The sequence below is a fragment of the Corvus cornix genome, chromosome 4A, assembly GCF_000738735.6.
Source record: "Corvus cornix cornix isolate S_Up_H32 chromosome 4A, ASM73873v5, whole genome shotgun sequence".
Lineage (NCBI taxonomy): Eukaryota > Metazoa > Chordata > Aves > Passeriformes > Corvidae > Corvus > Corvus cornix.
Window position 1 is genome coordinate 3,589,148 of NC_047058.1, and position 20,420 is coordinate 3,609,567.

The window sequence follows — 20,420 nt, forward strand, 5'->3', positions numbered from 1 at the left end:
CGCCTAGGGCGAGCATCCCGCGCGACGTGGGGCGGCGCTGGGAGGGCACGGGCTGCGGGACACAGCGGGACGCGGGGAGGGGGCGGCGGCGGCGGCAGCGCGCACAGAGCCGGGGGGACACGCACGGCCGGGGCCGGGGCCGGGGCCGGGGCCGCTCCGCGGGGCTTCGCGGGGCTCCCGCCGCCCCCGGGCCGGTCCCGGGCCCCCCCCCGCTGCCCCCGCTCTACCTGCGAGGCGCGCGCGCCCAATCAGCGACCGCGGCGGCGCGGGGCGCGTGCCAATCAAGCGCGGCGCCGCCAATGGGGCGGCGGGCGGTGGGTCAGGTGATCGGCGGCGCGCGGCTCCCCATTGGCGCGGCGCGGCCTGGCCCCGGAGTTGGTTTTATGTGCGAGGCGCGGACGGGCGCCCCGTCAGTGCCCCGACGGCGCCGAGCGGGAGCGGGGCCGTGCTGCGCCTCCTCGCCCTGCTGCGCCGCCCGGCCCGGCGCGGGGGGCGGGCGCCTCGGGGGGCGGGTGGCTGTTTTGGGGCTGGTTGTTTTGAGTTTTTTGGTTTGTTTTTTTTTTTTTTTTTTTTTTTTGGTTTTTTTTTGTGGGTTGTTGTTTTGGGTTTTTTTTGTGTCGGCCGGGGAGTGCTCGCCTCGCTGCCCGCCTGCGGCCGGGGCCGCGCCTGCCCGCAGCGGGAGGCGGGGTAGGGGTGCGTTTTGGGGTGGTTTTGTACTCTTTTGGGGGCGGGCGGGAGGAGGGGGGAGCGGGCAGGTTGCTGCCGCGCCGACGGCCCCGCGCCCATGACGATGCTGCTGGACGGAGGGCCGCAGTTCCCAGCGCTGGGGGTGGGCGGCTTCGCGGCGCCCCGCCACCACGAGATGCCGGGTCGCGATGCCGCCGGCGGCGGTATGGGGCTGGGCCCCTTCGGGGACTCCTCGCACGCCGCCGCCTTCAAGCTGAACGCGGCCCCGCACGACCTCGCCGCCGGGCAGAGCTCGGCGTTCACGCCGCAGGCGCCGGGCTACGCCAGCGCCCTGGGCCACCACCACCATCACCACCACCACGCCGGCCAGGTGCCCTCCTACGGCGGGGCCGCCGCCTTCAACTCCACCCGCGACTTTCTGTTCCGCAACCGCGGCTCCGGCATCGCGGACGCCGCCTCCGGCACAGCGCAGCACGGGCTCTTCGGCGGCTCCCCCGGCGGCTTGCACGGCCCCGGCGGCATCCCGGACACCCCGGGGTACCTGCTCTTCCCGGGGCTGCACGAGCAGAGCCCGAGCCACACATCCCCCAACGGGCATGTGGACAACGGGCAGATGCATCTGGGGCTGCGCGGGGACCTCTTCGGGCGGCCGGATCCCTACCGGGCCGTCTCCAGCCCCCGCACGGACCCTTACGCCGGCGCCCAGTTCCACAACTACAACCACATGAATATGAATATGGGCATGAATGTGGCTGCCCACCACCACCACCATCACCACCATGGCCCCGGCGCTTTCTTTCGGTACATGCGCCAACCCATCAAGCAAGAATTGTCCTGCAAGTGGCTCGACGAGAGCCAGCTCAGCCGGCCCAAGAAGAGCTGCGACAGGACTTTCAGCACCATGCACGAGCTGGTGACCCACGTCACCATGGAGCACGTCGGGGGGCCCGAGCAAAACAACCACATCTGCTACTGGGACGAGTGTCCGCGGGAAGGCAAGTCCTTCAAGGCGAAATACAAACTGGTGAACCACATTCGGGTGCACACGGGGGAGAAGCCCTTTCCCTGCCCCTTCCCGGGCTGTGGCAAGATCTTTGCCCGCTCCGAGAACCTCAAGATTCACAAGCGGACGCACACAGGTAAGGCCCGTGTCCGTGTGTTCCCCCACCCGGGACGCGGGGCTGCGGGGACGGGCCGGCAGCCGCCGGCGCGCGAGGTGCGCGGCGCTGCCTCCGCTCTCGGCCTCCTGAGCGCTTGTGCGGAGGGAACCGTAGAAATGCGAATGAATCTCATTTTCGGTGACTTCCGCTCCTTTTTTATTTTTAGGCCTGATTGGCGTCTCTCCTAATTAAATCGGCGATACTTTTGTCAAAGTATTTTTATTTGCAGCCCCGACTTTTCTTCAGCCCTCCTGCATTGGTGGAGGGAAGAGAGGGGGAAGGTTGGAAGCAAACGTACTTTGGCTTGTATCCTCGAGTAGGTCCTGTAAAGCTGTCCGAGTCGCTGAATTTATCTTTGGTTTTCTCCCTCCCCAAGCTCACCCAGCCGCCTTCCCTGCTGGAGCCCAGCGTGGGCCTGGCGGGAGGTGAGTTAGAAGTAATAAAGGCTGATCCAAATTTATCCGACACGTAACAAACCTTGCTGTCCATCTTCCCCTTCTTCATTTGTTGTGGTGCTTGTGCATCCCTAAGGTGGGGCGAGCACAGCAGATGTTGTCCTGGGAGGAGGCGGGTGGGGATGGAGAGGGGAATGGCCCTCCTTCACCCTCTCTAAATTTCACAGGTGAGAAGCCTTTCAAGTGCGAGTTTGAGGGCTGCGACAGGCGCTTCGCCAACAGCAGTGACAGGAAGAAACACATGCACGTCCACACCTCGGACAAGCCCTACATCTGCAAGGTGTGCGACAAATCCTACACCCACCCCAGCTCACTTAGGAAACACATGAAGGTAAATCACCCCAGTGCTCCAGCCCTTTCCTCCCTGAGCAGTGATGCTCAGTCGCTGGTGTGCTCAGGGCTCATTCCCCCAGAGCAGGGCAGAGCTGAGCTCCATGTTCCCAGCACGGCCTGAGCAGTCCCCGGTGTCTAGGCTGTGGCTGGAGCACAGCCCGGGGAAATGGCGTAGTTTCTTTTTGTGCTCCCACTGGTGCAAGTGCTGCCCGGTTTGCAGAATGTGGCTCAGCGCTGGAAGGCTGTGCAGGTGCAACCTGGCCTGTGGCTGCAGCCCCTCATGCTGGGATGCTGCAGCCCCCCTGACCAGGACGCTGCAGCGGAGTGGCCAGGGGCCGAGACAGGCGTTTGTCACCGGTGTTCAGTGGCCGGCCAGGCATGAACGGCCTGATGGCCGGGCAAGGCTGAGCCGGGGCTCCACAGTGACCCTCCTGCACGGAGGAATGGCCCAGCCTGGTGCAGTGGGGTGGTGGAGGCCCCGAGCTCGTTCCCATCTCTGCCTCTTGGTTTTAGGTACACGAATCCCAGGGGTCGGACTCTTCCCCTGCAGCCAGTTCGGGGTACGAGTCTTCCACCCCCCCTGCGGTGGGCTCCACCGGCAGTAAGGACTCCACTAAAACGCCGCCGGCTGCCCTTCAGAGTAACCCCGGCCACAACCCTGGACTGCCCCCCAATTTTAATGAGTGGTATGTGTGAAGGCAGCTGCTGCCCGGCCACAGACTGGACCAAATGCATTGGGAACGAGGAAAAAAAAAAAAAGGACAAACCAAGCCAACTGCAGCTCGCTCCCACGGAAATGGAGTTTCCACACCGATGACCACATAGGGCTACACCTAGTTAACTGCCAGGATCTGGAGGGGGGTCTTTTATTACTATATTATAATTATTACTTTTTTTTTTTTTTTTTGCAAGCCCAGACGCTGGACTACCCATGTCCTTTTCTCAGGATTAGATTTCTTTTTTTTGTTTTCATTATTTTCAGTCACAGTCGTTTCTTTGATTTTTTTCCCCCCCTCTCCTTGCCTGAGTCTCTCTTCCTCCAATTCCCCACTATTTTATTATTCTTAATTTGTTTTGTTTTTCTTTCTTTTGGTGGGATGTTGACATGAGGATGAAAATTCTCCTTCGCCTTAGTGGTGATTGTTTAAACTTACAGTCTTAAACCGTGCCAAAGTCCTGTTATGTCTTGAACTTTCTTTTCTAGCTCTCCTGCTGCTTCTTTCTCTGCTCTCCTCTTTCTCCTTCTCTCTCTCCAAGCATTACACTTGTGAATGTATTCTCGTCTGATGGGGTCGGTCAGTATTTTTCAGGATGAGGATGTGGTGTTTATTATGCCCAGATTGTGACGTTTAGTATAACAGTTGCCTTTTTGTAATAACTTTTTTTGTAAATACATACCCATGATGCCATATTTATCATTCGTAATTTAATTATTGATACAAAGTGCCGGGAACTGAACAATATTTATGGGGGAGAAAAAATTGTTTTCTAACAAAAAATACAAACAAACAAAAAAAAAAAAAATCCAACTCTGTACAGCTTTTGGTTATAACTGCTTTAGCATTAAAAGTTTATTGTTTTGGAAAGAGCCGTTTTTGACCTTCTGCGGGGCACGGGGCAGCCGCGGGTCCTGTCGCGGGCCCGGTTGGCGCTGCCACTGGGGCCAGGCCGTTGTTTTCGAGCTGGCGATGCCGGGTGAAGCCTCCTCCTCGCAGCCGCTCTTTCTCCTGTCCCTTTGTCCCCGCCCTCCACCGCCCAGCGGCTTCGCTCCCTCGCCACCTTCCCGAGCGGGCCGAGCTCGGGGCACGGCGCTGGCGAGGTAGAGGAGCGCCGGCGGCAGCGGGGCCGCCTCGACGGGGAGGTCCTCGACGGTGAGTACCGGGCGGGGGCAGCGCCGCGCCCGCCGCCCCTTGGGTGCAGCGCCGGGGTTTGGGGGCCGGGCAGCCGTGCCGGACCGGCCCGTCGACACCGGGCTGGGGGGCCCGGGCCGACCTCGCGGCGGGCAGGACTGTCTCCGTTATCGTCTGGTTTGTTTTGTTTTGTTTTTATTTCTGACTAGAATGCGGAAAAGCCTTCCCGTCGTCAGGAGAGAAAAGGGATCGAGATGTTTCATCTCACCCGAGAAACTTCTCCAGCGTCACACAGGAGCCCAAACCAACCAGAGCGGCAGTGGAAACGGCCCATCCCCGGCAAATCTTGGTGCACCCGGCGGCCGGAAGGCACCGGTTGCTCGGCGGGCCGGCCGGAGCTGCGGCGGGGATGCTGACGGCCTGCTGCCCCGGCGGAGCGCGGCCAGTCCGGGCGCACGGCTCCGCATCCTCCTCCGGCAGCAGGGACTTGCCGCGGGCTAACTCCAGCCCCGGGGGCAGGCAGGGACCTGCACTACGGGCGCCGCACCTTCGCTGACCGGGGGAGACCCCAGACAGGCCCCTCTTGAACTTGACTGGGGGCGCAGTGGAAGGACGGGGGTGGCCCATCCCCTCCTGTTGCCGCAGGGGCCGCTCGGGCGAGCAACCCGCGGAACCTTGCATGCTTTAAAATTTACATTTGAACAAATTTACCCTCTCCTTCCTCCAAAGGTAGGGGGGAAAAAAAAAAGGAAAAAAGGTTTCTCGGGCAGAAAAGGACGGGAGAAAGGTGGATTGCAGCCTCTGCGGCTGCACATCTAAAACAAACAAAACCCCCCGAGCTCCCCACTGGCCCCTTAAAATAGTTCCCTTCGAGGTGCCCCGGCTAGGCATGGATGTCTGCTTCTCTTTTGCTGTGAAGTCTTTCTCTCGCTGTGCGCAGAGCCGAGCCCGGGGCTGGACGCGGAGCGCTGCTGGCCCGGGTCCTTCCGGGGGGCGAGCGGGACCGCGCTGCACCGCGGCGGGCGAGGAGCAGCGGAGCCACCGAGGGCCGTCGGGTTTTCCTCCGACACCCACCTGGGTCGTGTCTGCGTTGCTCCGGACCGCGCCAGGCTTGGAAAACGTGCCGGTAGGCTCGGTTTCGTTACTGCTTTGCTCGGACCTGGGGAGAGGCGCGGGGTGTGCAGGGCTCTGGGGAGCACAGGGCTGGCGGTGGAGCATCTCGGGACCGGTCCTGCTGCTGTCGGGCCCCGAAACGCTGTCGCAGCGTGGGGGGCTCTGCTGTGGCTGGGGTTGTCCTGTTTGGGGAGCTGTGGCCGGGAGGATGTAGCATCTTCAACCCTGGAGTAGTGGCCCCACTGGAGGTTCAGTGCAGGGGCCCTTTTTGGCCCCACAGTGGCTCTGGCTGGTCCCCGGGGCCTTTGGGCCATGCTGGCAAAGTTGCCCTCCTACCTGCCCCCCTAGGTGTTTCCTTCAACCGGCAGCACTGCCCCTGCCGTTTTTATAGCCAGGACTTAAAACCAGCATCCTGGCTCATTTGGTGTCCCTGGGGTCAGTCCCCCACCCTGGGACCTCCCCATCCAGACAGAGCTTGCAGCCAGTTTGGGGAAGAGCGGAGCAAACTGTTGACTGCACCCCACTGAGGTCCCGGGTCCCCCTTGGTCATTCTGCAGCCCTCCAAAAATGGGGCATGAATTGGGCAGGTGCAGCTCTGTGTCTCTGTGTGTATGGTATGGGATGGAGCAATGGATTCGGGATGGGTTTGAAAAGGGCTGGGGACCTGCTTGGCTTTGAAATACTTGCAAAGCACTGGGTTCAGCACCATGAGGTGGGGCAGGAGGGCCATGCCCCGCCCTGAGCATGGTATGGTGTGCTGGTGGGTGCTGCTGTCAGTACCTCTGCCTCACCAGAGGCTGCTGACAGTACCTCTGCCAGCTGCTGCTGGCTCTGAGATTTAGGAGTGAAGGCCAGAGAAGAGCTGTCTCACCCTGCACCAAGTCCTTGGCTTTAATGGACAAATAAGAAGGGTTTTTCTGTAAAAAGAGGTAAAAAGTCTCTATTCCTCACCCTTGCCAGTTGCAGGGAGATATGGAGAGTTCTGGAATGGGAAAGATCCTCTCTCCTGGATTTCTTAGGCTGGTTTGTAAGTTGGGGAGAGACAGCTCATGATTTTCAAAGCCAGGGCCTGGCAGTGGGGACCTGTGCTCGCAGCTTGGACAAAAGCATTACAGAGCTGACCAGGGCAGGACAGTACTGTTAGGGCAGGTGTCATGTTAGCTCAGCTCCTAGTGTGTCATGATAAATGGGACTTGTGTCACACCCCAGAAGAAGAAGTCCCTAACAGGACTGTTCACAAACAGGAGACATATTCTGCTGTCCTCTCCCAGACTGGCAGCTCTCTTGAAGTTGCTGTGCTTGCTTGTATGAGCGGGATTAGGTGGATTTGTCCCCAGATAAACACAACTCGGGATAGTTTTCTTAAAGGGGTAATGTTGATTCATTGTGCTATAATGAATCTAAGCAGAGGCAGGGGATGAACTGGAGTCATTCCATCTCTACCATGCTTTATGAGCCATGAATATTTTGATTCCTTTGGTGTTATTGTTTTTGCGTATCTGTCGCTGTGTCTGGTGTAATCCTCTGAAAAAAAATTTTTTTTCAAGCTTTGTGTGTGCCATTAGCATACAGTGGTTGCACACTGAGTGAAGGCAGAGTCCTGAAGGCATTTTGATCAGGTTGTGTTCAAGTGTCTCGGCCTTACAGCACCAGGAATTAAGTTTCTATAATAAATCTATTAGCTGTAAAGCTCCAAAGCAGTGGATAGGGTGTAGTAGTGTAGTGTATTGTGTGTTTGCATTTTATTTTTTTAATATAATGTTCCCAGATTAAAAGCATTACGTACTAACACCAGCTTTTTCAGCTGAGTATAACTTTCACGACTGTTTGCTAAACTCTCCCTGTTATTTATGCTGTTACTATGATCAGCTATAAGGACAATATTTCTGCAGAGATGCACTCCTGATTTGGAGAGGTAAAACTCCAGAGAAAGCCTGTATTCTTTGAGAAATCTAATTTTATAATGGAACATGCAGAAGGAAATAGTTTGTATTGTAGTGACTAATCTGTACATCCCCTGAACTAAGACATTTAGTTAACCTTTCTATGCTATTTGTATGGGATAAAAATATAATCTGTCTTGCTAGCGCCTGTTCACCTGAACATAACTGCAGGGAGTAAAAATGCTTTTGTAAGAGCTTACAGTGGTGAGTGAGAATGGCAAAGCAAGGATCTGCCCTGCAGACCTGATAGGAGACAGTTTAGGATGGCTTTACAGGCATCTGTTCTGTTCTAGTCGTGGAAAAGCCCCCTGCAGAATCCGGGGGAGGCAGTTGTCAAAAGAGGCACAGATATATTTTAATATTAAGATGCTAATTTTATTCTCAATAAAGAAGGTTGTGTGCTGCGTAGGTTTTCTTTTAGCTGATACTTTGGTAATGTTTCTCCATTTCAAATGTTTGTGTGAAAAGAAACTTTAATAAAAAGAGCTGGGAAAAAACCAAAGTGTTTAGCTGAATGATTTTGTTTTGGCAACTTGTTCAATAGTGGCAGCTTTGAAATTGTCAAGGCTCGACTTTGAAATGGGTGATATGTGGAGTTTCTTTTGAGGGCGATCCAGCCTGCCTGTTGGGGATTCATTCCTGTGCATGCTGGGGAAGGTATCCTGACCTGCGATGGCTGGGAGACTCAGAGAGGGACCAGTCACTGGTGGTCTTGCTGGCTGGGAAGAGGCTGGGGAAGCTGGAGAGCTTAATGGCCAAGGATCATAAAGGATATGCGCAGACTAGGGCTATTTTCTTGTTTTCATTGATTTTCAGAGCATTGTATAATCCCGGTCTAGGCCTGTGGTGGTTCTACAGCTACAAAATGGCTCCGAGCAGGTTTTTGGGCACTGGGCATGGCAGAGCAAGGGGCTGAGCAGAGGTCCCGAAGCCTTCCTGGGGCTGTGCCTCACCTGGCTTCCAGCACCTCTGTCTCTGTTCTGCCAGAAACTGGTCTGTGGGCAGGAAAAACGTGGAACCTCGGTAGGGTTTGGTAAGGGGGGAAAGAGTGTTTTTCTCTGCAGCCTGCGTGGAGGCTGTGCCTGGCAGGTGCGGGATGTCACCGCTCCCTGTGCTCCAGAGGGAGCAGAGTGGGGCTTTGGAGCAGAAAAGGGTGATGTGCTTTATTCACAGCCCGACATGCAGCCTTTAGCTGGCAGGGTCACAGCAGGGTAGAAAATGGCAGGATTTTGGTTTCTGCTGGCCATGGGCTTGCTGCATTTGTGTGCCACAGAGAACAACCACTTCAGAAAATATAGTTGCATCCGGACAGGCTCGAGAGGTTAGCATACAGTCTTTTCCTGACATAAAATTACTTACTAATCTCTGCCTTCTTTAAATTTGTCCCAGCTTCAGTAAGACATTATTGCAGTGCAAAATCTGGTGTTGGTTATTTTTTTAAGTATTTTTGCTGCTTTCTGTAGTTTATGTAGCATAGTTCTTGTTCTGAGAAAGAAGATGTTATTTTTGTTCGCTTTTGTCCTTATTTTAATTTTTTTCTGTTTGTTTTTTTTACCTGTGTTAGTAGAATGCTGTTGGATTTAGGGTTTCCATTACTTCAGTGTGCTCTTACGGAAAATAAACTTTTTTTTGGTTTACATTTATTAAATCCATGGATTTGAGCTTTTCAGGGATTATTAGTAAACTCAAGAAAAAAAGTAAAGCTTATGTTGAGATTGGTGAAACTCAGTCTTAAGTATAGGAAAAATCTTAATTTAGACTCAAATATTATCTTTAATTAAGAGAAAAAGCTTGATGCAGCAGGTGATGTGACTAAAGTTTCTCTGACTCATGCAGAGGGCAGAGTTTGCAAGGACTCCTGGTGAGGAAGGCAGATGTTCCCCCAGAATACTCATTTACCTACAGTATTTTTATTTTCACTAGAAAGAAGATGCTGCAAGAACTTTCTGAAACTGTGAATCATAAATATTTAAAAATCATATTTCAGGGCCACTTGAAATGGACTTGCTCAATTTTACAAGATTATAAAAGAAAAAAAAAAAGGACAATTTTTTTTCCGTTTTCTCCTATTTTTAAGAGCCTCACTGGCCAGATTTTATTTTGCTGCCTTTTTATTTTTCCTTTTTTTTTTTTTTTTTCTTTCCAGTGACAACTGCAAACGGGCACTTAACTTGCTTTAAAAAATATGTTTTAAGTGTTTTAAAGTGGGCTTGAGTTTTTGTGTAATTTCATGATCCTAGAGCTTATCTTTTTTAAAATGAGGCTATTGCCAACATTGTAAAAATTGGCAAAACTGCAGCAGTAAAGTACATATTTAATTTTTAATCTTGACCCACAGGAGTATTTTAAAATAATACAGTAAGTGGAGTGTTTTACTTTAATGGCTTTACAGAACTCATTTTGTTTTTAAAATGAGATACCAATGTCTCATTGCAATCTGCTACTTTTTTTCTGTTTCCTTTCTGTTCTTTGCTGATGCAGAAGAACGCAGGCAAAGGACCAAAGGAGTTGAAAATATGCCTTGAAGACACTCCCTATACCTTCAGGAGGATGCTGGGCTGAGATTAAAAAAAAACCTCTTTCCCTTGGTGCTCACTGTGTGTTGCTGAGAACTTGATTTCAGAGGAGCTCCCCAACCCTTTAAAAAATCTCCGGTTGGAAATATTTTTTAAAAAAAGGAGAAGAAAATTTAGTAAAAATTTTAAACATTAGCTCCTTTTTTAAACTATGAGATTACATGGAGCATTTTAAGATTTATGATTTGATAAAGAACTCACTGGGTCCTGCACTGGGCCGTGCTGTGGGGCTGAGCTCTGCCGCCTCGTCTCACAGCCGTAGTCTCTGTATGTTTGACGTGAAACCAGAATGGACCTTGTAAGCTACATCATGACGTCTGCAGTCAGAGGACAGAGAAGAAGAGTACAGTGGGCTCTTCTAATACTCCTGGTTTCAGACTATGTCCACTTGATCAGCTTTATAAAAATTTATAACTGAAAACTCCAGAAATCTGTAACACAAACTTGAGCCAACTGTAGTATTAAAGCAAAGTTCTTTGTCGTTATTTAATTTTCATCCAAGCCAGGGAAAAAAAATTATAGAACAATAGTTTATATCAGCACCTTAGTTTTATCGCACTTATATTTCAAGATTTTGTAATTTTGCTGTAGATTAAGAAGTAGTTCCCTCCAGATTGACAATAAATTGAGAATTAAACTGGCATAAATGCCCCCTACAAAGTATAAAATCATATATGTATTAGTGAAACATTAATGCCCTGAAAATATGTTTTCTTCTTTTTGTTAGTTTTCTGTTCTTAATCTCGGCCCATCTTTTACAAAAAAGCTGTCAGTACAGAACGGGACTAAATCACGCTTTGTGGAGAGGCTGACGCAAGGAAGGGGCATTGGAGAAATACTGCATTTCATAAACAAAATCACTAGAGCATTAGGAGAGCAAACATGTGGTTTTATGAACATAGTTATAAATATTTAAACATGCAAAATGAAAATGTTACTAAATATCTGGTTTTCATTATCTTCCGATGAACATTTTCATTCTTGGAAGCGTTGCTGGCTGGCTGCAGAGAGCCATCACCACCCCCTCCCCAGGATGAATGATGTGTAATGTGAAAACGTGTTAAAATGCACAGTTGTTTGTAATATCTTCTACCAAAGTGGAAGACATTCTACCAAATTTGGTATTCTACTGAATCTCAAAGTATTCTTGCCCAACAAACAGGCAGCCATCCTGATCTGTCAGCAACTTGCTTGCTGGATGTTATGAAAAATCTGAGGATGGTTTAGAAAATATAAGATGTCACTCCGTGAGCTTGGAGTCATGCCCTGCCATCCTTTCTCCGGAAAAATTCCTACAGAAGTCAGCAAAAGAGGCGGCTGCTGATTTTATCACTAGCAACGTATTATTTTGAAGTGTCAACAAGCGTGGAAGTTGTGTGTGCCTCTGTGGAAGGGGTAGAAGGCTGCAGCAGGAAGTTTGGGGTGGGAAGGCTGGGTTTTGCCCCTTGGCAGAGCTCTGACTGCAGAGGTGAGGCTGCACCTTTCAATAGGATGGAGGCAGGCAGTGGTGGACACAGGTTGTGCAGTTTAGCTTGCATGAGTGCAGGCCTGTGAGCAAGTAGAGGCCACGCTGTGCATCACTGTTCATAATAATGAAGGTGTCTGATTCCTCAGATCCAGCGTAGGCAGCCGTCTCTTGGCTTCGGTTCTCCTCCATCCCTGCCTCCCCACCAAGCTCTGACTGGGCTGTGGATGTCATGAAATCAGGTGCCAAATGAGATATTTTTTATTTTTTTTAATGTGCCAGAAAACTCATTTTATATTAATCCCATACTTAATGTTGGCTGTGGTGAGTTTCTGGTAGAGGCATGGCCGTGGTGTGCTGGCACATCCACACGCACGCGCACGCTGTTTACTATTCCTCCTGCAGTTGCTCCCACCAATAAATCTGTACTTGCTGTAGCCAGGATGGAAATCTTTAAGACAAAGGACTTGAATGGGCAGTTTTTTATTGCTGTTATAGAGTAGAAGGCCCCAAGCTGGGGGCTACTGCATGCATGAATGCTGCCCCCCTTGGCTTGGTACTGTCTCCTGTGAGCTCTATACCAGTACCAGAGACTGTAAAGGGGAGAGGGCCCCAAGGCTGGTATTTCCCCATTTCAATTCCTGCTCCTCTGACTGCAGCAAATCCCAAAGAAATGATGGCTGAGAAGTAAACTTGGAGAAGAGTGTAGAAGGGCAGGCTGTTGGGTAGCGCAGGGGATGTCTGGGAGGGCAGCACAAAAACGTGGGAATGAGGAAAGGAGGAACAAAAGAGATGTGGGTTGGCGAAGGAGGAATAGTGGAGTGAAAGGCAGCCAGGCTGGTGCAGCAGTGAGGAGCTGCTCCTTGTCCCTGTGTGTGAATACTTCCAGCTGAGCCTTTTGCATTTGCAGGCTGTTCAGGCAGAGCCCCCACAAAAGTGTGTGTCTCTGGAGACGTGCGCAGGATTTGCCCTGCGGGAAGCAGCGTGTGGTGCTTGGGGTGAGGTACCCTCCACGCTACACAATCTTGGCTCCCACGGTGCAGCTGTGCGGGGCTGTTGGCGGGGGCAGTGCGTGCGCACCAGCGGCGCCGTTCCCATGCCGGGGCTTTGGGATGGGGATGGCGACGGAGCCTGTTGGTGAGCAGGGCCTGAGCTACAAGGAGGAAAGAATGGGTTGCCTTCCTGCAGGCAGCTTCATCCCCACCAGGCTCGGGACCAGAGGGATCCTCGGGGAGCTGTTGTTATCCTTCTGCTCCCCCAGGGCTCCCACTGCCCTCCATTCTTGCAGGCCACAAGTGAGTCCTTCCCTGGCAGAGGGACTGGGTTGGTTTGTCAGCAGCAGGAGCTGTGCTCCATCCGCTTACGTCAATGCAGACCTTTACATGGACTCCAGTCTGGGTTGGATCAAGCCTTGCATGATTGTGGCCCTTGTGCATTTCAAAACTGTGTTAATCTATATCTGGATCCCAATGGGGGCACTCGGGATGAGCTGAGCTCAAACAATCCTTGGCAGGAGGGACAGACTGGAGTTGGCAAGGATTTTTGTCCCATTATTGGTTACTCAGAGGAAGGAATTTATGCACCATTTTAATATATGACAACTTGAGGTCTGTCATCTTTAGCATATTAGAAAAGCCTCATTTTTAACAAATCCCAGGGCTCTTACCAGGCATGGTGCTGCAGCTGGATTGAGACTGCATGCTGGTCCTGGGCAGAGGCACAGGGACTGCTCTCTGTTTAGACACAGAGCAACTTCTGCTGTCAGGTCAGCCCTGTGGGTGCCAGCCCCAGCCCCCCAGGCTGCTAACCTCTCTTTCCCATTTGACTCTGCCAGTAGAGGAGGTAGAATATTGGGGCAGAAAAAAGCAGTCACAGTGCAGCCTGTAGAGCAAACCATGCTGAAAGCTCTTCCCGACAAGTTAAATCTGCCTCCATGTGCTCAGCAAGTTTAGCCAGGGCTTGTTTACCAAGCTCAGAGGAGACTTGCCTGACTGCACTAAAATCTTCAAAACATGTCCCAAAGACCTGGAGAGAAATTTTACGCTCTCTCAGTCAGTTTGCTCTTTTCTCTAGTGAAAAATCCAGATGGTGCAAACCAGTTTTGTATGAAGTCACACTTTCTGCTTTGTTGTTCTGCATTTCTAAAGTAGAAGAATTCAACTCGTAAATATTTTCCAAGATTATTTAGGCTTGTTGTATCAAGACCAAGAAATTAGTCCAGATAACCAGGAAATGGCTAGGAAGGATGGAGGAAATATGTTTGGGGTCTTGTGTTGTTTGAATGTTTTTTTGTTGGGGGAGGGGGTTGTGGGGTTTTTTTGTTGTTGTTTTGTTTTGGGATTTGTTTGTTTGTTTGTTTTGGGGTTTTTTTGCTTTGTTATGTGGGGTTTTTTTGTTGTTGTTTTGAAGGAGAAAAGAATTTTTAAATAGTTTTCTCTATTTTACAAGCATTAGTTGTATTTTTATCAACCAGCAAAGCACCCGAGTACGTAGCAAACTGTTTCCTTCAAAATCATCCCCATAAAGAGAGTGCTGAAATAATCAACCAAAAGAATTGGTGTCAGCCTTAGACAAACAACTGTGTTTCTGGGTAATCTAATGCCATTTTAATGTCTTGCTTTTAATGCAGCTGAGAGAATGGTTTGATGGACAAGGCGCTGATGCTCATGAGCCTGAGTTCAGTTGTTAGGGTTATGTCAGAAATTATTTTTCACAGACAAGTGTAGTTGGAGTGTCAGCTCCCATTAAGTATATTAGGGCCTCTGAGGTTCAGTGCTAGCACACCGTGTTTTGTAGCCTTTGCTTTGCTTCTGTGGCAACAAAACCAGAAGGTCTTTGGTTAACTTCTGACCACTGACATATTAAATGAAGATGAGCATTTGAGCAACATCAGTGATTTCAATTGACTCATCAATTGCCATTGCATAGCAGTCCTTGTGTTTCACTTTGGTAACAAGCTCATCTGCCACATCTGATGCCAGCAATTCAGTCCTTCAAACAAATGACATGTTTGATAAAGAAATCTTTTAAAATTCATTATGCACTTTGGCTTTTGTCTTTCCTTTTAATACAGCATCTGTTGCAGCCGGCATACATTCCTTGATCGTTTCTGAGTCTGCAATTATTTTTATGCCTGCCCAGTGTCCCGGAGATGTGAAACGAAGCTGCCATGCTATGCTGCTGAGCCCTGAAACTCTACACAGACATTCAATTTAATCTCTTGGAACAGACTGCATTAAAGTAGTGTCATCAGTGCACACTTGTGATAAAAAGATGACATGAAGAAAGACAGTGAACTAAAAGGCCCTGCTTTTTTTTCTGGGAAGAAAATAGGATATCTGTCCCTTCATTTGTTTCATGGATTCCTTGCACAGCCATTTAAATTCAGCAGAAGGCTCCAAGTGTCTAAACTTTATCCTGAGCATTTTTTTCAGTGCCGGAAAGGAATACAGTTAAGTGTCCCAGGGGGAATTTTATAGAAAATGCTATGTGCAATGTTAACGACTTGGGATGGGGTTGTACGTTTTTCCATAGAGAGCCAGTAGCGAAATAAATACAGGACTGGATGAGAGGTGTTCTGCAGGGATCTGCTGCTCTGTAGCACCAAAGACTGGCAGAAGGATAATGAGGGCTTTAACCCAAAGTGCCCCCTTGTGCCTCTGTCCTGCTCCATGCCGGAGCTCTGTGAATATCTGGAGCTGGAAGAAATGACAAACTTCTTGGGTGCCACAAGAGATTGCATCAGCATTACTGATCCTTACTCGGCTCGTTACTGAAAATGCATCAAGCAGCTATTTGGGTCAGACTGCTAAATTTGTAGACACGGAGTGTCAAGAAGCCTTTTTGTCAACTTGGTACCATTTAGTGTTATTTGTCTTCAAGTTCAAAGCAATCCTGGCCTCAGACTTGTGATATTTTCTGCCCTTTCCCCTTTCTGTTGGCTGAGACCTCTTCCCTTTGAGGTCAACATCAAAATAAAGATGTATGTTTCCTCAGCCTGACCATGGCTCTGACTCTTTAGATCAGCAATCCTATAGTCCATATGTCTTCCCATCTGTCAACTGGCATTTGAAGCCAGCTTGCTCGTCTATTCTTTCAGACAACTGTGAGAATCAGGAGTTTCTTTAATGACGGTTTCAGGCCTTAAAGCGTTTGCTAAGATACTACCTATTAAGATCCCTTGATGGCACCTTGAATAGAGATCAAAAGCAACTGAGTTCACTCCACAAATCTAATTCCGTCAGTCAGTTTAGGGCATTGAGAGAGGGGTGGGGAGGGCTCAGGAGGGCACTGCGCTCCCGCAGTTAGGAGACAGGCTTGGGAAGTCTGAGCCCTGGCTTCTGCGAGTGATGGAACGCAGCAAACAAGAGCACTGCTAAATCCCTCCAGTGGTGGCTGTGCTCGAACTGCCAGGGCTCCTCGGGTTTGAAAAGCAGATCTGTGCAGCAGGGGTTGGTGGCTTTGCTCAGTGCCCTGGTGGCAGCCTTTAGAGTCTGAGCTGTGCCTGGTTCGAACAAGAGCTTTTTGGTGCTGCATTAGTACCTGTGTCTATGCCTTTGGCTGAGAGGTTATTCAAAACCTGTTAGTCATGTAAAAATCTGAAAGTACAAAATATTCTTCTCATTAATAATTACTACCAGGCTGCAATTTGTCTCTTATACTTTGGAGAGCTGCTAGTAATGGGAATCTGTGCACTGCTTCACCACTGGGACTGCATGAAAGACAATGTGGAGAGATGCTGCCTGCACAGCATGATCACAGCAAAGTGGCCACTCTTTCTGAGGGCACAAATTTCCCCTATTCTTAATGCCTGTCAGGAGATGATGAAAAGCCTTTGGAATATTTGGGAAAGTGTTTGCTCTGGTGGTGCATTTCTCCAAGTGACTATTATAGAGGAATTAATGGGAAGCTGTGGACATTATTTCAGGCCCAAAGCCTAAAACTCAAGGCCTGTTGGCTGTGGGGGCTGGAAAATGCAGGGTGCTTACTGTGGGAAGGGTGGTGGAAGGCATTCCCCAGGGACCCTCCGCAGCCAGTGCTAACAAAAGTTGCTGTTTGTTTATGAGACCCAAATGTCTGAGAAGAGCTGAAAAGCCCCAGGATGTAGCTGAGTGCTGGGAGGATGGTGTCGCACTATTGACTGTCAAGTAAAACTTGACTTGCTGGAGTCAAGGACACCATATGTCCTTAGGTTTGTGTTGAAGCCTGTTGAAGTGTGAGCATGAACCTGAAGTCCAGACACAGACTTTTTTGGCCTCAGTGTCTTTAACTGCAGTCATAATGTCATTTCTGCTCCCTGAGTAAAAACAGCTGCTCTGGCTGCCTGCTCTGGAGCCTCACGGCTTTCAAATCAGGTGGTTAGTCAAAACTTGGGGCAGGTAGATTGTTTCTTTTTAGGATGGAAAACAGAAATTACTTTGATGCAGTTATATGTCTTCACCCAGAAGATGCACCAGCTCTGGGACACTGCAGTCAGCAAAACATCAAAAGTCATTTTGTGTTCCCACTCCAAGCCTCTTTCAGCCAGCTCTAAAGTGATCTCTGTCTGAGACTGTCATTGGGCTTATTTAAATGCATTTGGCTTTCTGCTCTTATTCTCTGCCTGTACTCTTGGTCACCCACTGTTTTTCTTTTACAACCCCCACTCAGTCTATTTTGTCTCTATTTACATGATGATACTCAGCCAAATTTGTCTTCATCACAGTCATTTTTAGTGTGAATCCATATCTGCCTTTTTAGGGGGTAGTAGTGATGGTGACATATACTTGTGGTTGCAGCAGAAGCTGCTATTGAGTTGGACGAAATAGGATGAATGCTGTATAAAAGCCTTCAGAGAGCTGTGAAATCTCCATCCTCTCTTCCTTGTTCTCCTGGGAACACTTGCACAAAGAGTATTTTTAATGTGAAGCAGAAAGGATTCTGACGAATACTCATTAACATTTTGTTTCTGCAAAGATACATGATTATCACAAGGCTGCAAGGGACATGTATTCAGTAAAGCTCTTAGATGTATGCTTAGTTTTATGTGTATGCTTAAATCTTCCTGATGGCCCCTGCTTTGCTGAATAGACTTATTAACCTAGACAAAACCAGGTATTTGATGGAGCTGATTTGTACTGCTCAGGTATGAAGCAGGTCTCCAAACTCACTGCATAATAATGCTCTGTGAGCAGTGAATCCTCTCATACAAGTGTAGTGCAGTGGATTGGTTGAGTTATACACCCACAAATCATTTGTATCATAATTGTGAACAACAAACCATAAGAGCAGGATTCAACCAGAGAGATTGGAAGGGGAAAAAACATCAGAGCCCTCATATGCTGTAGCTTGTTTGCATCATGTGCCTTTGTAGTGGGAGCCCAGATGGAAAACATCCAGCCAAGGTATTGCTTCTCCCTTGCCACTTTGGAATCTCCAGTTCCATGAATAAAGATCTGATATGGGCTGCAGTCTTTGTCAGACACTGGCTGTATCCCTCAGGGCATATGCAGGCAGCCCCATTTCCCGCTGCCTGTTCCGAGATGGTTAAACCCGGAACAGCCTTTGTCTGGAAGAGTTAATGTAGTAGCATGGTGGTGAGTCTCAGCTACTTACCTTGTCTGAAGGCAGGAGAGAGCGTGTCTGTCTGTGCCTCTTCCTGCAGACATGCCACGGATATGTTCGTCTGCTGCTCTGAACGCCCTGTGGAAGGTGGAGTGCTGGGCTTGCTTGGCTGTGTCATTAGATACTGCCCTAGATTCACTTAAGAGATTTCCCATTTGTGCGAAAGAGGAACACGTTTTGGTGGGCACAATACGCAGCGGAAGTAAGCAGACATGACAGAAGGGTTTCCAGGCTTTGCTGGAGTTCTCATATCTTGTCACAGGGGGAACCTTACACTCATTTTTCATGAGGTACCCATTCTTCCAGTGGTTGTAATCCACTTTCTGTGCCTCTTTCCATATAAAACATTTGGTTCCTTTTAGCAGTTGTTTGGGTGTAATAATGAAGTCTAAGAGTTGGAAACAAAGAAAAAAGTCCCCCCAAAAAATATTGCATGGTCCTAGCTATTTCCTTTGGGAAAATGAAATGTTCTGAAGATGTTTTGTGTAGCCGAGTGTCATTTTGAGTCACTTGAAGCATACTGAAGCTTTGACACGATGTCACTGGGAACTGCAGTTTCTGTCACTGTGCAATGGATGGTTTGCTAAGAAGTTCATTAATGTAATACCTCTAAATGCTGCTGGAGCCTCAGGGTGTGATCCAGTGTGGACCCAAAAGCCCAGGTGTCTCTCCTTGGAATGAGAAGCTCCAGGTTCTGGTTCTTAATTACAGGATTTTCTGTTTTACGTACAAAGAACACTGAGGAGGAGAGGTCTGGCTCAAGGATGTCCATGACTGCAGTGTTCAGGTGCTATAGCCAAACAAGCTCATCAGGGTGATGATTCGGTACTGGTTCTGTACCCTGGGGCAGGAGGGCAACGGTCAGGCTCCCACTGCTTGGACACAAATACTAATTCAAGTGGGCCTCTTGTCCCTGGAGGGCAGGGTGAGCAACTTCAGAATATGACAAGTACTTAGTAATTGTCACTAAAAATCAGTCACCCAAGAAGAACACTGTCTTCTTTAGACTAACGGGCCAAAAGCATCCTGGTTTAATTTCAGGGTGTCCAGGAGTGTTACACTGCTGTTTTTTACATCACCATTCATTTTGACTGTGCTGCAACAACAGGTTACTTATTATATGTATGTAATTGGGGGTATTTTTATTAGTTGATGGAAAGATAGCTGTGTAATTAATGGTCTGGGTAATTTGTTCTAACAATAGCCCATATCGTGACATGATTGTTAAACAGAACTCCACCTTAGCAGGAAAAGAAACACTTGCATTTAAGTCTGTTAGCAGAATAGAGCTCCGGGTTTCTGAGAAAGCTGTGCTTGACCTTTGGTGAAGACTGGAGACAGTAGCACCTGTTAGCATGAAGCAAATGAAGATGGTGTATCACTGCTATTTATATAACAGAGGTCGAGCATTATAAACGTGTCACTTCTTGCATTAACACATCCTTGAAGTGCACAGAGCTGGTGTAAAAAATATGGAACTACAAATGGTTAAATCCCACCCAGCATTTGACATAAGTACTCTTTCTCAGCACGTAAGTAATGTGAATGTTATGTTGCACAAATACTTAGAGCTTCATTTGCCCTCATCTTCTTTTCATTATTTGCAGGAGGTCTTGTTCTCTGATGGTGTCCTGAAAAATACAAAGTGGATATTATTCTTATCTCTGCTGCTGATATTTACTGCTGATAAATAGACTCAGTAAAACGAGAACAAATATTTGTTTCATAATCCTCCTGCAACTGCTGCCTTCATTATATATGAAGAACACAGAGATTAAGTCTACCATTTGCCAACAGTATGTTTCCAGTTTCCGTTTATATAGTACTCACAAGCAACTGTATATTAATGTTAACCTGTACCTGGGCTGAAATTTTTTTTTTCCTTCTTGGGTAAGATATGAGGATTAATTATTGATGTACTCACTCTAGCCTTCCAGCCTGGCTGGGATTGCTATTTTTTCCCCCCCATGCTGTAGTATCTGAAGTATGTTTTCTCCTCGGTGGAGGTGAAGTTTGTACTGCAGTGAATTGATGTTCACCTTCTTAGGAGTTTTATATTTTTAAAATATTTATTGTGCACGTGGCTAAAGCTCATTTTCTGAGAATGGATTTCTTTTTATCACAATATGTTATTACAGCACATCTTAAGAGTTAAAGTTTTATCATAGTCAGATTCTATTTGCAGATAGCATCGTGTGGAGACTGTTTCCAAAAGCATTAACTCAAACCACACGG

The 20,420-nt window shown here is 48.9% G+C and overlaps 1 protein-coding gene across 3 annotated transcripts in view; it reads left to right on the plus strand.

Annotated features, from left to right (window-relative positions):
- Positions 1-743: 743 nt before the first annotated feature.
- ZIC3 (Zic family member 3) overlaps positions 744-20,420 on the plus strand; it is a 63,310-nt gene continuing 43,633 nt past the window's right edge. For 2 of the 3 annotated variants that reach the window (XM_039572254.1, XM_039572253.1), the window contains exons 1-4: positions 744-1,826; positions 2,470-2,633; positions 3,149-4,506; positions 4,695-5,611. In XM_039572254.1, the coding sequence (XP_039428188.1) occupies positions 785-1,826; positions 2,470-2,633; positions 3,149-3,331 (1,389 nt within the window). In that variant the 5' untranslated portion in view covers positions 744-784 and the 3' untranslated portion in view covers positions 3,332-4,506; positions 4,695-5,611. The remainder of the gene's footprint in view (positions 1,827-2,469; positions 2,634-3,148; positions 4,507-4,694; positions 5,612-20,420) is intronic. The other variant, XM_039572255.1, reaches the window with a different exon arrangement.